The following is a 25,278-nucleotide window of genomic DNA, read 5'->3' as shown; positions in this document are numbered from 1 at the left end:
CAGTTTGAAGACACTGAAAACATCCTCACAACTGACCTAAACAAAATGCATGACTATTTCACCAAATGGAGGCTAATACCAAATGCCACCAAGACTGAAGTCAGCTGCTTTCATTTGAACAACAGAATGGCGGGATATGAGCTGAAGGTTCATGTGGATAACAGTCAACTGCGATATCAACCATATTCAAAGTACCTGGGGGTCACTTTAGATAGGACATTATCCTTCAAAATACTCCTGGAAAATGTGTCCAATAAAATAAGCTCACGGAACAACCTCATTCAGAGGCTCTGCAGCACTAACTGGCGAGCAGCAGCAGACACACTACGAACCTCTGCACTCGTCTTAGTGTACTCTGCAGCCGAGTACTGTGCACCAGCGTGGTTAACCAGCAAGCATATAAACAAGGTGGAAACCCAGCTCAACGCTGCTATCAGAACCATAAGTGGATGCATAAAGGCTACCGCAATAGTTTCGCTTCCGACACTTAGTTATATAGCTCCACCCAACCTACGAAGACAGGAAGCTCTGGTGAAAGAATACACAAAAATAATGAATAACCCCATACTTCCTATCCATGAAGAAGTCCCAACTTTGGAAAGAACACGACTCCACTGCAGAAATCCCCCTTTCAGACTGGCCCAACAACTGTCAGCTGCCAACTTCAGCACGGATACTAAATGGCACGAGAGCTGCAGTGATAGTGCCTCCCTTGACAACCGTGATCTTATCGGTCCATCAGAGAAACCTAATGGCTTTGAACTTCCACGACAGCTATGGAAAAGCCTAAACAGAATCCGAACAGGACATGGACTATGTGTACACAATCTACACAAGTGGGGAAAGCTTCCCAGCCCTAGCTTTGACTGTGGGGCACCTAATCAAACAATACAGCACGTCGCCCAGGACTGTGAATTAAGAGCCTACCAGGGTAGTTCGGCTGACTTCTTCAACGCCACACCGACCTGCCTCGAATGGATCGCCAATTTCGACGTCAGAATTTGAAGACTTGTGTAGCGCAAAATATCTGCTGCGATATTACCTTTTCTTGTGTTTATGCATTATATTTTATCTGAATATGTATCCTTCACTTATGTAGTCTACAGTGTATTTTATCATATAATTTCATAATGTAATAAGTGTAAACCATGTGTGTAGCGCCATACGCTAAATAAAATAAATAATTTATATCATTATTGAAATGTGTGCAGTTATGTATTTTGTCGCAGCAATACAATAGAGCATTGATTACAATGAACTTAATGTATTCTAAACTGTTATTCATTAACGGAAGATGTGTTCATTGAGATGAATGAGCTCTCGACAGGGAAGCATTTGGTCCTTACCTCTATTTGAATTTATAAAAACCCATATTCGAGCAAAACCACTAACTCTCGTACACAAAGACAAAGCAGTTTAACACTGGTGTTTACGTGTTATATCATTTCTCTCCTGATTAGATTTCCCAGCAAAATCATCACAAAACTTAACACATACTTGAAACTATGTGCCTCTCTTCTTAAGCCTACCATGATACCCCTTGCAAGACGTGTATTCTTTTTCACCATTTCGAAGAAAAATTCCATATCGAGTCCGGCTTCATACATGCTAGGCTGATGGCAGCTGTTGCTACCCGATTCACTTACGACTGCTGCTTGGCTGCGATCGGTGAGATTGCTGCGATGCAGCAGCGGCTGGCGAGCATTATTCCCGTGACGGGTTGTTTCACATGCGCTGCTGAAACTCGTGAGAAAATGGCGCTGCGAGCTCGCGATGATAAATTGCTCGTGTGCGTCGAGCCATGCTGATAAGTGGACTCAAATGGCCAGAACTTTGCAAATGTCACTCGATTTTGTAATCACTGAAATAACATCACGCGGCATATCACACCTCTGTTTCCGGTTGCTTTACTTTTCTAATCAGTAATTTTTACGGTATTTAACAGATCTGAAGATAGAAACAGTCTGAGACAGCAAAAAACAGCGATCTACAGAAGGAAACTGCGCGTGTTATTAAAGCTGTGTGCTGGGCCGAAACTCGAACCTGGGAAGTAGCCTCTCACGAGAAATGCTGTTACCGACTTAGCTATAAAGGCACGCTATAAAGGCATGTTTCACGACGTGCCTTTAAAGCTTCACAGCCTCAGTCCTATTTTCCACTGAATTTCTGTGTACCCTGCGGGAGTACCGTGGAGTGGAGGAGAAGATACTGCAGAGAAATAGCTTAGCCAGAGGCTAAGAGAATATTTCCAGGATGAATCTCTCACTCTACAGATAAGGGTGCACTCTGAATCTATGAGGGTGGGTCGCGATTAGTTCAGTACCTAACAGCCTTGCCCGCCAAAGGGAAGGTTCCAAATTTGAGTACCGCCGTCGCACATGTTATTAATGTGCTATAAAGTTTCGAAGCAGCGAACGCTCCGTTGCAGAGTGATATACTCATTCTGAAAACATAACTGATTCTCTATATTTGAATTCCATTCACGACAGTGACAAGAAAACTATTACATTTTTCTGTTGCGTCGTCCACCTATCCAGAGGTACGTCTCAGGAGATGATTATGCTACAATCCAGCCATCTAGTGGATGGCACGAATTTTCGCGTAATACCTGTCTGTTTTGAGCAGTAGTGCTGCTGACAACATGATTCTTGTATATACTATTATTTATATATAGTTATCGATGCTGACGCTGATTTTGAGTTTAGAATTTGACGATGCCACTGTGGCTCCAGTATTGAAGCTCATGTTATATAACAGATCTGAAGATAGCCATTATAGACTGAATCCGGGAGACTGATCATGAAGACTTTGTGACCATAGGCATGAAGTAATGGAAGTTTAACCTGTACCCAACACACTCTTCGGCTATCATAAACTGCCTATAATGTAACACAGGTAGAACAGTCACCGACAGGTACAGCTGCCAAATTACGTAAGCGAATTATTTAAAGTAACAGTTTATTTTGCCTTTCAAATTAGTTCTAAACTGCTGCCGGTTGAAAGGTCAGCCATGCTCGAAACTGCAGCACATTTTGCGTGCATGTACTGGACAACTCCTTCTTGTCTCCCGAGCCGTTGTAACCGTTCTGACCGCCAATTGGATTCCAACAATTCATGTTAGACAATCCTTCTTTTGTAACAATTATCACTTCGAAAAAAATATACGTAATTTTTTTTTTCCTTTGCAGGTATATGCCTGAAGTCATAGAACACATCCAAATCACTTAGACAAAAAAATTTGGCACGCTTGTAGGAAGCCAAAACAAGCTAGCCGTGCCCATTGATAAAGTAATGAAGTACTTGTACTGCTCTGAAGAGCCATTGTGCTGTTGAAACTGCCCAAGACCGTCAGAATGAACAATGGACATGAATGGGTGCAGGTGATCAGACCGGACGCTGTACGTGTTACCTGTTAGAGTCGTATCTAAGCGTATCAGGGGTCCCATGTCACCCCAATTGCACATGCCCCACACCATTACAGAGCCTGCACCAGCTTGAACAGTCCCCTGCTGACATGCAAGGTCCGTGGGTTCATGAGGTTGTCTCCATTCTCGTACAGGTCCAGCCGCTCGATACAATTTGAAACGAGACTCGTCCGACAAGTCATCACCTTTTACAGTCGTCAGCAGCCAAATGTCGGTGTTGACGGGCGCAGGCGAGGCGTAAAGCTTTGTGTCGTGCACGCATCAAGGGTAGACGAGTGGGCCTTCGGTTCCGAAAGTCCACATCGATGATGTTTCGTTGAATGCTGATGTTGATGGCCCAGTATTGAAATCTGTAGCAATTTGCGGATTGGTTGCACTTCTGTCACGTTGAACGATCAGCATCCTTCTGTAAAATCCACATTTCATCTCTACCTCGGAGATGCTGCGTCCCATCGCTCGTGCGCCTACTATAACACCGCATTCAAACCCACTCAAATCTTGATAACCTGTCACTGTTTCAGCAGCATTCGATCTAACACTGCGCCAGACACTTGTTGTTTCTATAGGCGTTGCCAACCGCAGTGCCGTATCTGCCTGTTTACGTATCTCTGTATTTGAATGAGCATGCTTATTCCAGTTTCCTCGGTGTTTCAGCGTGTAATTTGTTCTCTACACAACGCTGCCAGAATCCACGCTCAACTGATGGAAGTGTTCGCCAACAGCGCATTATCATACAATGTGGGCAAAGAGATGCTGAACGTGTTGTGGAACTACTAAGGTATTACACTGCCCACTTACGTCGATGTGAGCATCTTTCAAAAGACTGAATAACCACATCTGCACCGCGAACCACCGCGAAAAGTGCAGAAGGGATGCCAATAAGGTTATGGAAGTTATTGACAGGGATGTGGGGCCCTGCCGACTCCATTATCGTGAACAGCTGTGCAATATTTCTCGGATGAGGATCCACAGAGCGAACAGCCAGTTGGAGGTGGTCCCTTCAGATTCTCGATTGGGATCAAATAAAAGGAGTTTGGTGGCCAGAGAAGTACACTGATCTCATTCGAGTGCCCTTATAAGCATGTATGTACGCTGCAAACGATGTGACACTTCGCGTATGTCTCCTGGTAGATGCCATCGTGCTGAGGAAAAACGTACTGCATATAGGGGTGGATTCGGTCCACAATGATAGGCACATGCTTGTGTTGATCTATTGCGCCTTACGTAATGACGAGATCACCCAGGGAATGCCACGAAAACATTCCCCAGACCATAACGCTGCCTCCTCCAGCCTGGAAACTTCTGGCGATTGTTGCAAGGTGTTTGCTTTCAAACGTTTCATGTCAGTGGAGTATAAAACATGATTAATGTGAAAAGACCAGCTGTCAGCTGCGGTACCGACGTCCAAATTCCAGCTTTCGTCGCCGATGGACTGCAGCCAGTATCCAGCATGGGGTAATGAACCAAGCACCTGCTACAGAGGCCTGTACTCAGCAACGTTGGCTAAATGGTTGTTGAGGAGACACTGTTTGCAGTCTCTTGGTTCATCTGGGTCGTCCGTTGCTCAACAGTTGTAAGACCAGTCGTCCGAAGACATCTCCACAGCACCTCCGTCATGTATGGCGCATGGTACACCACAGTTGCTTCGGTGACGGTTTTGGATAGCCCCATATAGCCATGCGCGGTATACATTAACCACAGCTTCACGAAAACATTATACAACTCTAGCTGTAAAAAAATGCTTCCAGCCTTGGCCCGAAAGTCAGTTATTATGGATCACGATCATCGCTCCGTTTCGACATCACAACAGCTACACTCTCTTCCGTGTCCCATTGGATTTGCTTTATATACCCTCCACTGTTTGTGCTGTCACCTGGTATCTATGAGTGGTAATTGGGTGTTGACGTCGAAAATGGAGACCACATTAATGTGAGTGGACCGTGCAAGAGACTATACTCGTAAGCGCCGCAAGAGTACACATTCCGAAATCTCCTGACAAATTTATAAGAGGTTGTCAAGACGATGGTCGTGCTGTAGCGTTCTCGCTTCCCATGCCCGGGTTCCCGGGTTCGATTCCCGGCGGGGTCAGGGATTTTCTCTGCCTCGTGATGACTGGGTGTTGTGTGCTGTCCTTAGGTTAGTTTGGTTTAAGTAGTTCTAAGTTCTAGGGGACTGATGACCATAGATGTTAAGTCCCATAGTCCTCAAAACCATTTTGTCAAGACGAAGCGTCGCGGTAAGCTGTTTAAGGGAGTAGCTTTGCTCCACGCGGCAGCTCCTCTTACTACTTCTTTGAGCTATCAAATCTCATCCCCCGCATTCTCTACCAACGCTTCTTTGTCTTTACTAATCATTTACACAACTTCGAGATGATTTTGGATAAGGAACGCTTATCACCAAAGTCGAGACTTCAACAGCCCATGTTTCCGCCATGTCGTCTGTAGCCGAGAAAAATGTGTCGCAGTGAAGGGTGCATAGGTGCATCTACAAGCGACGGTATGGTGTATGGCGGAGGTTATCTTGTACGTCAACTAGTCATTTCCTTTTCAAAATAATGGATATAAAACCATAATAATAGAAAAACTCCACAACAAAATGCAAACAAAAACCACAGATACTTCTTAGCAATCCACATAACATGCACTCCAAGCCAAATCAGTGTGCCACGGAGGCCAAACCTAAATATGCTGCTCTCCCATACATAGGTCCACTATCATACGAAATAGCAAACTTATTTAAAAAGAAAAATATCACGATCAGCTTTTCCACAAATAATAAATTACAACAAAATGTAATCCATGATGTAAATACCTCCAAGAGTCCCTACAGTAAATCAGGAATAAACAAATTCAAATGCGATACATGCCCAAAATTCTACATTGGACAGATAGGCAGAAAGTTTTGAAGTGCGGTACAAAGAACACATTGATACTTTGGCAACTTGAACAAATCTGAATTTGCAGCCCATATTGCTGAAGAAAACCATTCAGTGAGAAACATTGAGAACAACTTAAAAATTTTACATCTAGCAGAAAAAGGAGCCGCTATGAACATATTAGAAGAAACAGAAATACATACTCACGCAAAAACAGCACCCCAGACTATATCCTCAATGAACAAACCGAGTTAGCTAACACCCCTTTCCTGAAAAACTTCCAAAAATTATTTTCCACCCTCCAAAGCAAATAATATTCCTACGCCTATGCAGAGCAAGTAGCAAATTTATATGTTACTACAATTCTCATGATGCTAAATGTAAATAAATAATTTACTGTCTTACCCATACAGTACCAAAAAAAAATGGAACAACTTTATAATTAATGTAACAGTATTCGCTCTAAAACTCACAAAATAGATGCCTCCCTGTACTAGTTAAAAGGCGTTTCAGTTACATAAGTGAATATATGATCTTCCAAACATGGGACATCTTTATAATATTACGATATATCATAGCATCTTTGACACTCATATGTTTGTAAGCACTTTGCACGTCTTCGGGGTCCTCACGCGAAATGTACGTCGACGATAGCAAAATCGTGCTGCAGTTAGCTGCAGATACCTGTTGTCTAAACTTTCTCGTCACTGTTCGGAACGTCGTCTCTTGTCCATGGATTCCCATTTGAGTTCATGAACCATCAACGTAATACTCGTGTGTTGTTCATAACAAACATAGCAGGCCCCTTCTGAATTCCTTTGAAGTCTTCTTTTAATTCGATCTGGCGGGGACACCAGACACTGCACCAGTACTGAAGAATGGGTCTTACGGGTGTTCCGTGCGTGGCCTTCTTCACAGATTAGCTACATTTTCCTAAAATTGTGCCGGCCGCTGTGACCGAGTGGTTTTAAGCGCTTCAGTCTGGAACTGCAGTGTTTCTACGGTCGCAGGTTCGAATCCTGCCTCTGGCATGGAAGTGCTTAATGTCCTTAGGTTAGTTAGGTTAAAGTAGTTCTAAGTCTAGGGGACTGATGACCTCAGATGTTAAGTCCTATAGTGCTTAGAGCCATTTGAACCACTTGAAGCTAAAATTGTGGCAATGAACCGGAGTCGATCATTCGTCTGTCCTACTACCACCCTTATATGTTATTCCCATTTCTTATCGCTTCGCAATATTATCCAAGATACACAGGGTGGTCAGAAACAATCCGAAATCTTCTAGGTCGTGCTGAGTAGTAATTGTTAAGGGAAAAATTCGAAACCTTGGCTGATTTTTCAACGTCTTCAGAAAAAATTAGACAGATCGTGCCGTTTTCGAGTCAATTAGCATTAGCACACTCCGCAAGTACGTTCCTCTAACGTCAGTACACTGAGGTGATCTGAGTCCCGAGGGTGGCAGTAGCGGCGCTTATATTCACTTCTTTCAGATGACGCTCCAGGCGCACTGCAGTCCAATTCCGCGGACCATTGACCCATGTTTCCTCAACGCCTTCTCTGGTCTTCCGTTCGTCTTCGTTGTTCTGGCGCTTGTGGTTAAGCCAGAAAACCAGTAACATTGCATTCGAGCATAACAAGATTGTTTTTCTTAATCATCAACATTAAATTACATTTTCCATACTCAGAGCAAGCTACCGTTCATCCCACTAAATAGAAATTCTAAGTATCCTTCTACAGTCACCCCTGACGAACCGCTGTCTGTGATGAACACTCACTGTAGAGAACAACCTACTGGGTTTCATTGCTTTAGAAATCTTCGAGACACTCACGTATCTGAGGACCAATTCCGTACTTTCGGACCTTCGTTAAGAGCCTTCAGTGGGGAACTGTGTCAAACGCTTTCCGGAAATCTAGGAATCTGGAAACTGTCTATTGCCCTTCATCCATAGTTCGCAGAATATCATGCGAGAAAAGGACAAGGTGCTTTTCTCACGAGTAGTGCTTTCTAAATTCGTACTGATCTGCCGACAGAAGCTGTTCTTTCTCAGGAAATTTATTATATTCGATCCCAGAATATGTTCAGTAATTCTACACTCAACTGATGTTAAGGATATTGCTCTGTACTTTCTCGGGCCAGTTATTTTATCCTTTTCTTATATAATAATCACGTGCGCTTTTTTCCAGTCTCTTGGGACTTTGCACTGGGCGAGAGATTGGCTGTGAATGTAAGCTTTGTAAGAAGCCAATGTTGCAGAGTACACTTTGTAAAACCGAACTGCTGTTCCATCAGAACCTGGAAACTTATTTTTTGCGAACTCCTTCAGTTGCTTCTCTACGCTAGGATATGCTAATTACTATGTCCTCCATATGGGAATCTGTGCAACGGTCAAACGACGGTATCTTCCCACGATCTTATCGCGAGAATGATTTCTGAAACGCAAAACTTAAAACTTCAGCTATCCTTTTCCTATTGTCACACCAGAGTGGTCGAAGAGTGACTGTACAGAAACCTTCAACACACGTAGTGATTTTTCGTATGGCCAAAATTTTCTCTGGTTCTCGGCAGGGTCTTTTGCTCCGGTATGACGGTAGTAGCCAACGGCCTTACCACAGTGGTAACACCGGTTCTCGTCAGATCACCGAAGTTAAGCGCTGTCGGGCTGGGTTAACACTTAGATGGGTGACCATCCTATCAGCCGAGCGCTGTTGGCGAGCGGGGTGCACTCAGCCCTTGTGAGGCAAACTGAGGAGCTACGTGACTGAGCAGTAACGGCTTCTGTCTCGTACGCTGGCATACAGCTGGTAGAGCTGTGTGCAGACCACATGCCCCTCCATATCCGCATCCAGTGACGCCTGTGGACTGAGGATGACACGGAGGCCGGTCGGTCTCGTTGGCCCTTCCAAGGCCTGTTCGGACGAAGTTTAGTTTAGTTTTATGTCGGTGGAAGCTATTGACTGCTTCTCACGTCTATCTTTTTGTAGATGCAACGTATTTCTACTAACTTTTGCCTGTCGATTTTCTCACGTTATTTTTTGACCTGAGAAGTAAGTTCCATGGCTGCAGCTAATATTTTTTTAGGTGGTAGTTTACGACTTGCTTAGGTAGTGCAAATGATGTTTCCAAAATATTAAATAAAGTATCAATATGCTATTAAACGAGTTTCCTTTCATATGACTTGCTTTGTTTAGCTGTTGCCCCTATGAACACACTAGCAGTCAGTCCGCAGCCTCTAGATGCTCCCAATGTGCTACTGCTTTGTTCACTGGCCAGACTAGGGGTCTGAGAGAGCTGCCGGGCGTTATCTGTGTGGCTGTGTTATTGCGCCCAACCGGCGGAGCTGCGGGCCCTGGCATTGTCCCCGCATTCGCATAATTCAGATCTGCGGAGCGGCGTCTCGCTGCGTTATTAATTAGCAGACGTCGCACGCTGGCAGAACAATGGCGCGAACATTCCAGGCCTCCGGGCCAACCAGATTCACTGCGAAGCAACAGGTAAAAGCGGTCTGCTGACAGCTATTCGTTGGTGCTAACAACAGGGCCAGCGAAGCGCATTGGCACTGGACCTGTTTTCGTACAAGATCTAGATGATCCCTCACAGCTTTTTGTATCATACTCCCTCCGACACCTCCCTCTGTTCCTTCTCACGCTTTCAGTTCCTTCCGATTTCTCTCACTACGTGTTTCTCAGCAAATATTGGTTAGTCACGTCATGCAGATTGACACAATACTACCATGCCAACCCACCCACAGCAACACACAGCTTACCACAATTAGCGTTTTAAGCCAAAATACATTTTATCTAGATAATGATCACAATTGATTCTTAAAAAAGCGACGAATGTCTTTCTGTAATCCGTGAGGTAAGAGAGTCAATGACTTTTCCTTCGAAAAGAATTATGTTGCTGTCTGGTTCCAGAACTAGAGCAGGGGGCAAGGCAGTTTCTGAGCCACTTTGCTAGTGCAGGCTACATACATTCAGAGGCAAACTTGATTCATTTACGACCGTCTCCCCTTAACCTAATGTTCCGTTTATTGATTTATGACTCCCTGGAGGTTGATTTATTAGCCCCTGGGGATAATACGTCCTTCCGAGAACCCCCCTCCCCCCCCTTTCACCCTATCGACAATACAAGAAAACTTTCAGGCCTCAATTATTCGAATCGAATAGCCCCCTCCCACTCAATTTGATCAATTGGTCAATTGGTCAGTTAATTAACTCTTCCCACCCCCTTACCCCCCACCCCTAAAAAAACCTCGACATTGGTGGAAAAAGGCCCAGTTGGTTGGATATTTGCCAGGAAATACTACGTTCATGCCCTCTAGTGATCGAAAGGATTCCGAGCAATGTTATGTCAAGAAGTTAGCAGTGTGTGAGTCCTACATGAGAGTGCAGCGTGTTTTGAGATTATTTTTTGGGAACATAGTAACAGTTACGTGCTGCATTCTATAAAGAAGCTTGCTGTGCTTTATACGCTTACGTTGAAGTTATTATATATTGTTTATCTCATTGGAGTCTGTGCCATTACAGCGATTAAATATAAATAGAAGTCTTTGATTTTCAGACTTACGAATTTATGTCAGCTATACGATCGTTGTGTCAGAGAAGGACACATTACAAGAATCTTCGGCAATTTTTACACTGGTGTGGTTTTTATCTGTTCTACACTAGGACATGAAATGAACGGTTCGGCAAGCATGGGCATAATTTGTAGTGATTCAGTTGTGCTACCATTGCCTCTTTTAATGCAGCTCTCCATGCTACTCTATCCTTTGCAAACCTCTTCAACTCCTAGTAACTACTGTAACCTACATCTTTCTGAATCTGCTTAGTGTATTCGTATCTTGGTCTCCCTTTATGATTTGAACGATCCAAGCTCCCCTCCACTACTAAATTAGTGGTTCCTTGATGTCTCAGAACGTGTCCTACCAACCAGTCCCTTCTTCTAGTCAAGTTGTGCCACAAATTCCTCTTCTCCCCAATTCTATTCAGTACCTCCTGTTTAGTTACATGATCTACCCATCTAATATTCAGCATTCTCCTGTAGCACCACGTTTCGAAAGCTTCCATTCTCTTCTTGTCTACACTGCTTATCGTCCATGTTTAACTTCCATACAGGGCTACACTCCATACAAATATTGAAATGTCTGCTCGATGTTAACAAATTTTTGTTATTGTGATATCCGCCATCACTCAGCCACCGGCCGACAGCAGTGGACGTCAAAACGCGCAAAGCGCGGCCAGCCGTGCTGCTGCAAAGGTAACACACGCGGACGGGGCATGTAGATTGGCCGACCGGCCGCGTAGTCCATTTCAAGATGATCACTAGAGGGCCGGTGTGGCAAGATGGAAGCGAGTCTCCACTCGGCCCGTGGCTCCAGCACACTCCTTATTCCCGGACTACCAGGATGGTATATAGGCCACTGCAGCAGCATCGTACAGCCCGTCCCACTCGTGCCTTCGCTCGTACTTGTGACTAGTGACCGCACATACAAGAAACCGTGTGGAACTTCGGATGCTGCCTCAACTATCTCGGATGTCGAGTGCCCTGGATTGTGTAACTGCTATGTACTGTGAAGTCCTATTGTGAACCAGTACCGTTGTGAATAAATCAGATCAGTAATTTGGATGTCATTGTCGTTCTGACATAACAGTTACTCAGAAACGCTTTTTTTGCCACTACTAGCCTACATTTTATATCGTGTCCAGTTCAGCATCAACTATTTTACTGCCCAAATAGTAAAACTCATCTACTACTTTAAGTGTCTGATTTTCACCAGCAAGTTTTTATTTCTTCTACCTGGACTTTAGCTCCTACTCTAACTTTTTCTTTTCTTTCCTTCCCTTTACTGCTTGCTCTGTATACAGATTCAATAAAATTGGGGATAGGGTGCAGCCCTGTTTCACACCCTTCTAAACCACTGCTTCCCTTTCGTGCCCCTCGACTCTTGTAACTGCCATCTGGTTTCTGTACAAGTTGTAAGTAGCCTTTCGCTCCCTGCGTTTCACCCCTCCCACCTTTATAATTTGAAAGATAGTAGTCCAGTCAACATTGTCAAACGGTTTCTCTGAGTCTACAAACGCTATAAAAGTTGGTTGGCCTTTCCTTAGTCTATCTCATATGAGAAGTCGTGGGGTTAGCACTGCCTCGCGTGTTCCTTCATTTCTCCGGAAGCCGAACGGGTTTTCCCTGAGGTCGGCTTCTACAAGTTTTTTCCAATCTTCTGTAAATGATTTGTTGTAGTATTTTGAAATCGTGGCTTATTAAGCTGATAGTTCGGTAATTTTCACACCTGTGAACATTATTTGGGACTGGAATTATTATATTCTTCTTGAAGTCTGAGAGTATTTCGCCTGTCTCATACATGTTGCTCACCAGATGCAGGAATTTCGTCGTGGCTGCCCCTCCCAAGGCTATCAGTAGTTCTAATGGAATGTTGTTTACTCCCAGAGCCTAGTTTCGCTTTATGCTTTTCAGACCTCTGTTAAATTCTTCAAGCAGTATCATATCACCCATTTCATCTGAATCTACGCCCTTTTCCATTTCCTTAGTACTGCCCTCAAGTACATTTCTCTGCTATAGACACTCTACATACTCCTTCCACCTTTCTTATTTCCCTTAATTGCTGAGAAATTTTGTAACATCTGAGCACTTGATATTCATACAGGAGCTTCTCTTTTTTCCAAAGGTCTCTTCAATTTTTCTTTAGGTGGTATCTATCCTACTCCTAGTGATATATGCCTATACATCCTTACATTTGTGCTCCACCACTCCTCTTAGTCATTTTTCACTTTCTATCGATGCCCATTTTGTGACGTTTGTATTCCCTGTTGCTTACTTCTCTTGCTGAATGTTTATATTTTCTCCTTTCATCAATGATATTCATATATCTTGTGTTACTCAATGATTTCTAGCATCTCTCGTCTTTTTCCCTACTTCATCCTCTGCTGCCTCAATCTTTCTCAAAGCTATCCATTCTTCTTCTACTGTTTTCCTTTTCCCTGTTCTTTCAGTCGTTCCCTAATGCTCCCTTTGAAACTCTCTACAATCTCTAGATCTTTCAGTTTATCCAGGTCCCATCTCACTAAATTCCTTCCTTTTTGCTGTTTCTTTCGTTTTAATCTACAGTTCTCAACCGATAAATTGTGATCAGAGTCCACATTTTCCCCTGGACACGTCTTAGTTACTAAATCTCTGTCTAGCCATTACATGAACAATCTGAAACATCTCCAAGTCTCTTTCACGTATACAATCTTCCTTCTGGATTCTTAAACCAAGCGTTAGGTATGTGGAAGAGGTAAGAGGAAATCAATTAGTTGTACCTGAAGTACCGTATGCGGGGTGTGACGTGGTTGCAGATGTTGAGCGGGATAAAACAAACAAGATTGTCAGTTAGTTCTGGTACCTGAGCGAAGGCAACGGCTCGCCGCACCAGTGGTGGAGGTAGGTCAGCAGCAGCGGCGGCTGAAGGGTCATGCAGCCACCACCGGGACTCCCAGGCTGCAAGCGGCGCCGCCACGCCACAAACCAGCAGGTCTGCCACGCAGGCGTGCACGTGCAGCAGGTTCCGCAGCCGCGCTCCGCCACCTATACAACATGATACTGGTGGTCAGACTCCTTGGTGTCACTGGCGCCACTACGCCACTCACCAGTTGGTCTTCTAAACACACACACACACACACACACACACACACACACAAAGCCCGTACAGAAAGTTCCACAGCTGCACTCTGACACCTATGCTACATGATTCTGATATTCAGGCTCCCATGTCCCACGTACCAGTGGCGCAATACGCCACACACCAGCATGTCTGTTACGCTACTAAGAATATGTTGTACAATCTGCTGATGTGCCCTGCCTCCCGTGCAACATGATACTGGTTGTCTGACACTCAAGTAACAGTGGTACCCTGCCCTCGTCACACATGAGCAAGTTGTCACACTTATGAGGAAATGTTGCACCTTCTGCTGCTGTGCCCTGCCATCTGTGCAACACGGCACTAGCAGTAAGCCCATCATGCAAATACATCCGAGCACTAGTTTCAGTAGCCATGCTCGTCTACCTATGCAATCCGACTGCAATAGCAGCCCAGCAGTTTTGCTGCATGTTTATCATCTCACCCTTTTATTAATAAAATGGGTCAGGGTGCGGTAAAATTATTGTCGTCAAACCAAGAAAGGAAGAATTGACTATAATTTTGTGTTCAATTTGGACGAATGGTCTAACTTTTAACTTTATAAAAAAATTACTTTTTTGTCAAAAATATTCCATCGAGAAGTAATCAGCAAAGGAGAAACTTCCAAGTTGTAGGTGGTACATATTATTATATCATTAACTGGAAATGCCACAGAGTAGACCAGCTCCGACATTAAGGTTGAGCTACTTTTAACATAACTACCAACCTTACGAACATATAATCAGGAAGAAAGAATATTTTGTACGTTTTAATTCTTTGTCGTCGTATGCGAGAATTTTTTGGGGTTACTCCTCAGTCTCTAAACTGGTAAATTGATTAACATTACATGCGAGTTTCTTATATAGTTGAATCTGTTTAAGCATTTTGGATAAGTAACCGCTGCCTCTAACGATATTTAAACATCTATACACTAAAGCATTTTAGTATAACTAACCTACTGGATTTTGTTAGTAATAAATATATTGATAAATACAATAACTGAAGGAAAAGCGTGAATCTAAATGTGGCAGAAACATGTCAAAGAGACAGCCATAAGATTTTTACGATAAATTTGCAGAATATGTCTCATAGACAACCGAAGTATCTTGTGAAGTAGGTTAAATTACCAAATATGCAGCAACCAGTCGCAAAATCATGTTTTATTTGTTCACTTTTGCAAATCGATTTCAACTGATTAACAGCCATCATCGGTGCTTTCAACCAATATGTGCCCCGAGTAGTAATACTGACATATGCTTAAGACAGTATTTCTACTCGGGGCACATATTGGTTGAAAGCACCGATGATGGCTGTTAATCATTTGAAATCGATTTGCAAAAGTGAATAAATAAAACATTATTTTGCGACTGGTTGCTGCGTATTTGGTAATTTTATGGTTTACAGTCGCTGCACGACTTGGGAACCACATGGAGCCCACCATTGATGTAAGTTACAGTTTCATGTCTTGTGATTTAAATTATTTTTCTTCTTAATAATTCCTCGTATATTGTATGGAAATTCTGGAACATAAATAAGGACGAAATTAAAAATCTGTAAATTTTCTTCATCTATCCATATGAGTTTAAATGGCTTCACGGCCCAACAGTATCAATTCTGACATTACATTCCCTCTAACCTCCAATCTTGACAGACACTCTAGTGTGCCGAGCTGGGTAACCGCGTGGTCTCGGGCACCTTGCAACGGTTCGCGCGGCTCCCCCTTCAGAGGTTCGAATCCTCCCTCGGGCATTGGTGTGCATGTTGTCCTCAGCGTAAGTTAGATTAAGTAGTGTGTAACCCTAGGGACCGATGACCTCAGCAGTTTGCTCCCATACGAACGTACCAGAAAACTTAAAAAAAAAAAAGAAATTCCACTCCGGTGTACGCTTTTTCAGAAAGAATGTTGCAGAGGCATTGCTTAGACACAGCATGGCGCTTGTTTCCAGAACGAATTATTTACGTTCTAATGGAGAATGCGCTGCTTTTAAAGTTAATGACATGAGAACGCGAGTCGTGTCTAGATATTTCAATAGGGAAGGTTTCGGCCCTGAAGGAAAGGGGACCTGGTTCGATTCCCGGCCCAGAACATAGTTTTAATCAGCCAGGAAGTTTCAGAACATTTAAAAGCGGAATAAAAGATACCTCTAGGCTGTTGTTAAGACATTTAGCTGCAAACACCTTCCCTTTAGTGAGTGCTTATCCAGCAGGGTGTTAGGGAGAGCTTCTATGCTGTTTTATTAGACGGATAGAAGTATTAGCAGAAGTGAGACTATGAAGGACGGGCGTGACTTTTCATGTTTGAGGTTACTGTTCTCACAGATCGTCCGAATATCGATATGCGGTTACGACCTTCATCAGCAATAGTTTCTGCAAGTGGTGAGAAGGAGTAAAGCTGCATATCTGGCCTCAACAAAGGATTGGTTTTGCCCTGTGTTTGGCGGCGCTGGTACTATGTGTCGGTCGGCAGAATCTTTGACTAGCAGTCGTAGTGATTCATTGTACAGGTCGATCGCAAAATTTGACTATGAGATAATTCGCTTTTCGATGATAAGAAAGTTAATCTTACGAAATGGTGCAAGATTTAATTAAATTGATAATAATTTAGCTCAATGATGAGCAGTGTCACATAATATTCAGTGTAGTTACATGAGAACGAAGTATTTCGCGACGACACAGCTTACAAAACATACACGGACGTCTTGCCGCATTAGTTCAGAGTAAAACCCCGAGCTTTCGATAATTACCTCCATCATCTTCGTCAGGAGCAACAAATAATTTTTGTTGCAGTCGATAAAACTTAACAGCAATAATAAATGATTATTATCAATAGGACAATTACATCAATTTCTGAAATCGTACGGGATCCCCGTTAATATGAGAGAAAGAAGAGTGTGCTAGAAGAGAAGCAATGATAGCACGAGAGACGTTCAATAAGTAATGCAACAATATTTTTTTTGAAAGGAGGTTGGTTTTATTAAGTACACCAATGCACAAAATTATTCCGCTCTCTATTGGCTACACAACTCTGTTTCTCAAGGTAATCACCGTTCAGTGCGACGACCCTACGCCACCTTATTGAGAGGCTCTACATATCCGCTTGGTATCACCCTACTGCTCGACGTCAGAGCCAATGTCTTGCTCCATCCATAATCTTCCCATCATCGACTTACTGCTTCCCGCGGAGAACCTCGTTAACTGAGCTAGCAAATGGAAGGTGCGAGATCCAGGCTGTAAGTTGGATTAGTAACAACAATTCAATGAAGTTTAGTGTTTCTTTCCCGTTGGGGTCTTGCGATGTCTTGGGGAAAGAGAAGTTCGTCTCCATTTTGGAGGCTACAAACAAGCTGAATTCGTTTCTCCAGTATCTTCAAGGTAGCACAATACACTTCCGAGTTGATCATTGCTCCTGAGGGAGGACATCAAACAGAATAACCCATTCAGAGCCCCAGAAGACCGTCACCATGACTTTACCGGCAGAGGGTGCGGCTTTATACTATGCAGTCGGAGAGGAAGTGGTGTGGCGCCACTACATGGAGTGCCGTTTAGTTTCTCGGTGCGAAGTGAAGAAGCCATTTTTCATCGCCTGTGATGCTTTTCGACAAAGAATTGTCACGATCAGCCTCGTAAAGCGCAAGCGGTTCCACACAGAGGGTCCTTCGTTGGTCTTTATGGTCGTCTGTAGGCTGCGAGAACTTGGATGGGTGACCATCCGGTCGACCTAGCGCTGTTGGCAAGCGGGGTGCATTCAGCCCTTGTGAGGCAAACTGAGGAGCTACTTGATTGAGAAGTAGCGGCTCCAGTCTCAGAAACTGACATACGCCCGGGAGAGCGGTGTGTTGACCACATGCCCCTCCATATCCGCATCCAGTGACTCCTGTGGGCTGAGGATGAGACGGCGGCCGGTCGGTACCTTTGAGCCTTTATGGCTTGCTCGGGAGTAGTTCTTTAGTTTTAGTAGGCACCGAGAAACCCAGGGTCACACAGCTTTGGGTGCCCCAGATGGTGGACGAATGTGTCATTACTTCAACAGAGACGTTCAGTTGTGCGGTGAGGTATTTCGTTGTGGTCCATCGATCACCTCGAGTGAGAGGGTCCACATTTTCCAAACCTGAAGTTCGCTATTGCGAACTTGAAGCGAAAAGCGTAAAAGCGTTGTGTTATAATGAATTAGGATTGTGGGTGGATTACGAACAGCTTAACATTAAGAAGTATACTTGAAACATGAAACACAGAGCGCCAAACGGAGGATAAGCGAGAGCGGGACGTGGGAATCTCTTACGCGTGAAACATGAGCTTTGCACGTTGATTACAAAAATCTTCTTAGAAGTTGTGGACGTAATGTACACAAAGGTGACAAAAGTCATGGGATACCTTCTAATATCTGGTCTGACCGGCATTTGCCCGGGGCAGCGCAACAGCTCGACATGATATGTTCTCAAAACATTGTTGGAAGTCCCCTACAGAAATAACGAGCCATGCTGCCTCCATAGCAGGCCTGCGAAGTTGTTTCCAGTACAAGATGCTGTGCACGAACTGAGCTGTCGATTACATTACGTAAATGTTAGATGGGTTTCATATAGGGTGATGTGGGTGACCAATTCATTCGCTTGAATTAAATGAAAATTAAATAGACCTCTTAGCTGCAAACAGGCATTGATATACATCGTTGGGGACATGTTGAAAAGGTGTGCCCCGACTGGGACTTGAACTCAGGGTCTCTTGCTTACATAGTAGACGCTCTATCCATCTGAGCCACGGAGGGCACAGAGGACAAAGCCCCTGCAGGGACTTAACCCTTCCACGCTCCCTGTGAGACCCACATTCCCAACATGTCCACACCACTACATTCGTAGTGCGCCTAATAGATGTTTGCCAATCACACTAATTACTCGTGGCAGATTAATCTACCATGTCCCGTACGAGTAGCGGCATATCCATGTAAGCAGGAGATCCCGGATTCGAGTCCCGGTTGGGGCACACATTTTCAACATGTCCCCAATGATATACACTATATCAACGCCTGTTTGCAGCTAGGGTGTCGATTTGATTATCAATTCATTCTAGAGAAGCTGCATGGTCATCAATGGTATCTGTTCTTTCGGGAACAGATACTGCCTTCATATATAGTCATTCCCTTGAATTTTCTCCAAACCAATAGCGAGCGATCGTCGCTCTGTGATATGACATCGTTGTTAGGGAACACCAATTCAATAAATGTCTGAAAATGGTCTCCAAGTAGCCGATAGTAACCATTTCCAGTCAATTATCGGATCAGTTGGACCAGAGGATACAGTCGATTTCATGTAAATAGAGCCCCCACCATTAAGTTGCCATTATCAGCTTTAACGGTATCTTGTTGACAACTTGGGTCCATGGCTTCGTGGAATCTGTGCCACACTCGAACCCTACCATTAGCGCTTACCAAATGACATCGGGACGCATCTGACCAGGCCACAATTTTCCTGTCGAATAGGGTCCAACCGACATTGTCACGAGCCCAGGAGAGGCGCTGCAGCCGATGTCATGCTGTTAGCAAAGGCACTCGCGTCGGTCGTTCGATGACGTAGTCCATCAACGCTAAATTTCGTCACACTGTCCAAACGGATACGTTCGTCGTACGTCCCAAATTCATTTATGCGGTTATTTCACGCAGTGTCGCTTGTCTGTTAGCACTGTCACTCTACTGAAAAGGCGCTGCTCTCGGTAGTTAAGTGAAGGCCATCGGCCTCTGTGTTGCACGTGGTAAGAGGTAATGTCTGAAATTGGGTATTCTCCGCAAACTCTCGACATTGAGGATCTCAGCTATTGAATTCCTTAACGATTTCCGGAATGGGAGGTCCCACACGCATAGCTCGAAGTACAATTTCGCGTACAAACGGAAAATTTATATATATATATATATATATATATATATATATATATATATATATATTATATATATATATATATATATATATACCACGAGTCTTGTCATGTCAGTGTATATCCATGAAAAGAATAATTTTCTAATTAGTGTTTCTTACCACTTCCCTACAGCTCTACTGGACACTTGTAGATAGTGTAAGATCAAATACTGTAAGTACTACGTGCAAAGATGATAATTAAAATATTTGGTTAGAGGCTAGCTGGAACGAAATAATCACGCTAAGTTGCCATTTACAACATTGCCTCTTTCCATGAGAAATTTTAGACCATAGAGCACGAAAGACAAAATGTCGGACAGATAGTTAGCTCTGATCTGTCCTACCACAAGCGTGAGAATTTTAAAGTTCTTTAGATACATATTTAGGAACTGAGTATATCTGAGTGAACGACACTTGTGTATTAAAGTCAGTAAGTATGCCGTCCGTAAATTTGCTACGACAAACAACTCCTGATAATAAGCTTAGATCTTGTACTGATCCAAATGCTTTTTGAAAAATGAGAATCTGTCTGACTGCCTCGATTCAGAGATTTCAGCATGTCACGTGATAAAAGTGCGAACTGAGTTTCACAAGATCGATGTTTCCGGAATCCATGCTGGTTGGCACGGAGATAATTCTGTTTGAGATACCCCATTACGAGTTCCGAATATGTTCTAAGATCCGACTACGAATCGATGTCAAGGATACTGGACGGTAGTTAAGTGGATCAGTGCTACTACCTTTCTCGTAGACAGGTATGACCAGTACTTTCTTGCAACATGAATTAAATGTGTATTGACTTTAAGGTTCGGGTAAAGTTTAAATATTACTTTTTGTTCTCAATGACTAAACTACGCCATCATTTCCACGAACAAAAGAAATGTCTGAAGCTGTAATTACTTTATGCCTATCCTTAGTCTGATAAATCTTCGACGATTTGAGATCAGTTATTAAAACTGTAGCAGGAATACTGTAGCGATATTTGTTCATTAAGTGCTGTAAATATCTTTGTATTTACGTTGCATAAATATTTTAAAGTAACTTAATTTGATAGAGATACGTCATGCTGCATTTTGAGGTTACAAAGGCTCCGCATTCGGTTTCAGGAAATTTGTAATCCCTGTTAAGCAGGGAGTTGGGAACAGTGTCACGTCCCCTTTAAGGCTCGAAGTAGTCAGACAAAGGGGACAGATAATATTTGACACAATAATACCAGCGACATGACAGTGAAATGAGTGAGAGTGGGAGAGAGAAAGAGAGAGAGAGAGACAGAGAGAGAGAGAGAGAGAGAGAGAGAGAGTGGAGGTGCTGCGAACACTCTGCTGTAGCTCCAAAACCTCCGATATTTGATAACAGTTATAAGGGAGAAAAAATACGGCCGTACGATAAATCATGCAGTCATCCCGTTCCACACAGTCACCTTTGCAGTGTAAAGTAATACCGCTTGATGTGCATGCCGATTTCCAGCTAACCATATTTTCAAATTCTGCATATTGACACGTCATTGGAGATGGAAATGGGTTTCATCTGTCCGCAGAATGTTCCACGGCCATTCATTGTCCACTTCCATGCGAGCAAGAATTTACAGAGCGAACGTTTACCTTGCTAGCATGTCATCAGGGAGTAACTTCTGAACATGGGTGATTTTCTATGGACAGCAGTGCAGGATGCTTCCAAGGACTTTTTGCACCGTGCTCGCAAGAATGACCAACATTTGGGGCATTCCCGTGCATTGTATGTTGGCACACCACCGCTTGAACTCTCCTGCAACGCTGTGGCCACATCTTCGACAGGTGCCACCTTGCACTATCTTTTTGGAGTAAGGATACATTTTCTCAAGACCCTTTGGAGACATCCGATCATTGCCGTTTTTGGTACTCTTGAGTGCCCGGAACTTCTGCAGGTCTACTAACGCCAGTCTCAGTTCTTATGAAAGAGCTTTACCAATAGCGTGCGAATCTTCATGGAAAGAGTAATGTGTGTCTCGGATGCAAGATAAAGAACAGCCGTGCATCGCGCGTCTGTTGGGGTGCATTTTCCGAAGCTTACAGTGACATCTATTGGACAAATATTGTTAAAACACTTTTTTGTTCCGTGGCGTTTCCCTCTGCGTCAATCTTATACTGTTCACATTTGCCATAATTCTGAGCAGTGGTTCTCTGTCTAAAGCGTCTTGAAACTGGAAAATTAACTATAGATACAGAGTACATTTATACAGGCGTCTATGTGTATTAAGAAATGATGAGCTTCTCCGAGGACTGCTGGTATGTATAGGACACGCAGTCCCTGCAAGCAATGAGAAGGTATAAAACAAAATTAATTTAATTTTATGGCACATTACAGTGCAGGAAGACGGGACAAGACCGATCATACTTAACATACATATAATCGCCTACCCTATCGTGATTCACAGCGTAATCCGATGGCTTATGTTATTTAGATAGATACTGTGTAAGTAGGCTGTTTTGGTTTTTATGTTGGTAACGCCACGTAGCGCTCTGTACGAAAATCACAGACTGCTGTGTGCAGTCTGTGGCTGGTTGGAATTGTTGGAATATTCGCTATTGTAGTGTTGGGCAGTTCGATGTGAACAGCGCATAGCGTTGCACAGTTGGAGGTGAGCTGCCAGCAGTGGTGGATGTGGGGAGAGAGATGGCAGAATTTTGAGATGGACGTGAGTCCATCAGAAAGAGTAAATTTGAAATACTGTATATCATGAACTGATATATGTATATATATAATTAAGGTAAATACATTGTTTGTTCTCTATCAAAATCTTTCATTTGCTAACTATGCCTATCAGTAGTTAGTGCCTTCAGTAGTTAGAATCTTTTATTTAGCTGGCAGTATTGGCGCTCGCTGTATTGCAGTAGTTCGAGTAACGAAGATTTTTGTCAGGTAAGTGATTCATGAAGGTATAGGTTATTGTTCGTCAGGGCCATTGTTTTGTAGGGATTATTGAAAGTCAGACTGCGTTGCGCTAAAAAATATTGTGTGCCAGTTTAGTGATGATCAGAATCAGTAAAGAGAGAACTGTCTGAGTACGTTCAGTTTTACTCAGCTGTCTTTGTATCAAATAACGTAGAAGTTTACTAGCACAATCATTCATAATTTTTCTAAGGAGACATAACAACTGGATTGTAAGGCGTACCCAGGAGCAGGCATACACTCAGATCACAATATATTAGTGATGAAGAGTACGGTAAGTTCAAGACATTAGTCACGAAGAATCAATACGCAAAGATGTGGGAAAAGGAAGTACTAAGGACTGACAAGATATGGTTGAAGTTCTCTAAGGCTATTGATACAGTAATAAGGAATAGCTCAGCAGGCAGTACAGTTGAAGAGGAATGGACATCTCTAAAAAGGGTCATCACAGAAGTTGGGAAGGAAAATATACGTACAAATAAGGTAACTGTGAGGAAACGATGGGTAACAGAGAAAATACTTCAACTGATCGATGAAAGGAGGAAGTACAAAAATGTTCCAGGAAACAGGAATACAGAATTACATGTCGCTGAGGAATGAAATAAATAGGAAATGCAGGGAAGTTAAGACGAAATGGCTACAGGAAAAATGTGAAAACATCAAAAAAGGAATAATAGTCAGAAGGTCAGACTCAGCATACAGGAGAGTCAAAACAACCTTCGGTGACAATGAAAGCAAAAGTGATAACATTAAGAGTGCTACGGGAATTTCACTGATAAATGCAGAGGACAGAGCGTATAGGCGGAAAGAATACTTTGAAAGCGTCTGTTGAAACGTCCCCTTAGAAAAATTTATACATGACTGTGCTTAAACTGACACACAATATTTTGTTAGCGCAACGCAATCTGACTTTCAAAATTCCCTACAAAAGAATGGCCCTGACTAACATTAAACTATACCTTTCACAAATCACTTACCTCACAAAAATCTTCGCTGCTCAAGCTACTGCAATACAGCGAGCGCCACTACTGCCAGCTAAATAAAAGATTCAAACTATGGAAGGCACTAACTACTGATAGGGATAGTTAGCAAATGAAAGATATTAATAGAGAACAAACAATGTATTTACCTTGACATCATCACATATAAATATAGCAGTTCATGACAAATTTCAAAACTCCGCCATCTCTCTCCCCACATCCACCACTGCTGGCGGCTCACCTCCAAATGCGCAACGCTACGTGCTGTTCACAGCCAGCTGCCTAACACTACAATGGCGAGTATTACAACAATGCAAAGCAGCCACAGACTGCACACAGCACAGCCAGTGATTTTCATACAGAGGTGGCGTTATCAATAAAAAAAACTAAACAGCCTACTTACACTATGAGTGGGAAGATTTGTCTGATGTGATAGAAAAATAAACAGGAGTCGAGTCAGAAGAGATAGGGGATTCAGTATTAGAATTTCAAAGAGCTTCGGAGGATAAAAGATCGAATAAGGGAGAAGAGATAGACAACATTCCATTAGAATTTCTAAAATCACTGGGTGAAGTGGCAACAAAAGGACTATTCACGTTGGTTTGTAGAATGTATGAGTCTGTCGACATATGTTCTGACTTTCGGCAAAGCATCATACACACAATTCCGAAGACGGCAAGAGCTGACATGTGCGAGGATTACCGCACGAACAGCTTAACAGCTCATGCATCCATGTTGCTTTTTTTTCTGGTCATCAGTCTACTGACTGGTTTGATGCGGCCCGCCACGAATTCCTTTCCTGTGCTAACCTCTTCATCTCAGAGTAGCACTTGCAACCTACGGCCTCAATTATTTGCTTGACATATTCCAATCTCTGTCTTCCTCTACAGTTTTTGCCCTCTACAGCTCCCTCTTGTACCATGGAAGTCATTCCCTCATGTCTTAGCAGATGTCCTATCATCCTGTCCCTTCTCCTTATCAGTGTTTTCCACATATTCCTTTCCTCTCCGATTCTGCGTAGAACCTCCTCGTTCCTTACCTTATCAGCTCACCTAATTTTCAACATTCGCCTATAGCACCACATCTCAAATGCCTCGATTCTCTTCTGATCCGGTTTTCCCACAGTCCATGTTTCACTACTATACAATGCTGTACGCCAGACGTACATCCTCAGAAATTTCTTCCTCAAATTAAGTCCGGTATTTGATATTAGTAGAATTCTCTTGGCCAGAAATGCCTTTTTACCATAGCGAGTCTGCTTTTGATGTCCTCCTTGCTCCGTCCGTCATTGGTTATTATACTGCCTAGGTAGCAGAATTCCTTAACTTCATTGACTTCGTGACCATCAATCCTGATGTTAAGTTTCTCGCTGTTCTCATTTCTACTACTTCTCATTACCTTCGTCTTTCTCCGATTTACACTCAAACCATACTGTGTACTCATTAGACTGTTCATTCCGTTCAGCGGATCACTTAATTCTTCTTCACTTTCACT

General features: G+C 43.2%; 1 protein-coding gene and 1 pseudogene across 1 annotated transcript in view; one reads left to right on the top strand and one right to left on the bottom strand.

The window, feature by feature from the left end:
• Positions 1-14,350, bottom strand: part of LOC124795663 — a 48,097-nt gene extending 33,747 nt beyond the window's left edge. Inside the window, exons 1-2 of the mRNA XM_047259737.1 lie at positions 14,188-14,350; positions 13,701-13,882 (exon numbers count right to left, since the gene is read on the bottom strand). Of these exons, the coding sequence (XP_047115693.1) occupies positions 13,701-13,882; positions 14,188-14,350 (345 nt within the window). The remainder of the gene's footprint in view (positions 1-13,700; positions 13,883-14,187) is intronic.
• On the top strand, positions 8,892-9,009 carry LOC124796751 (annotated as a pseudogene).
• Positions 14,351-25,278: the final 10,928 nt, after the last annotated feature.

The sequence above is a fragment of the Schistocerca piceifrons genome, chromosome 4 (genome assembly GCF_021461385.2).
Source record: "Schistocerca piceifrons isolate TAMUIC-IGC-003096 chromosome 4, iqSchPice1.1, whole genome shotgun sequence".
In the NCBI taxonomy this organism is placed as follows: Eukaryota; Metazoa; Arthropoda; class Insecta; order Orthoptera; family Acrididae; genus Schistocerca; species Schistocerca piceifrons.
The sequence above is the reverse complement of the archived record's forward strand: the minus strand, read 5'-3'. Positions and strand labels throughout refer to the sequence as shown.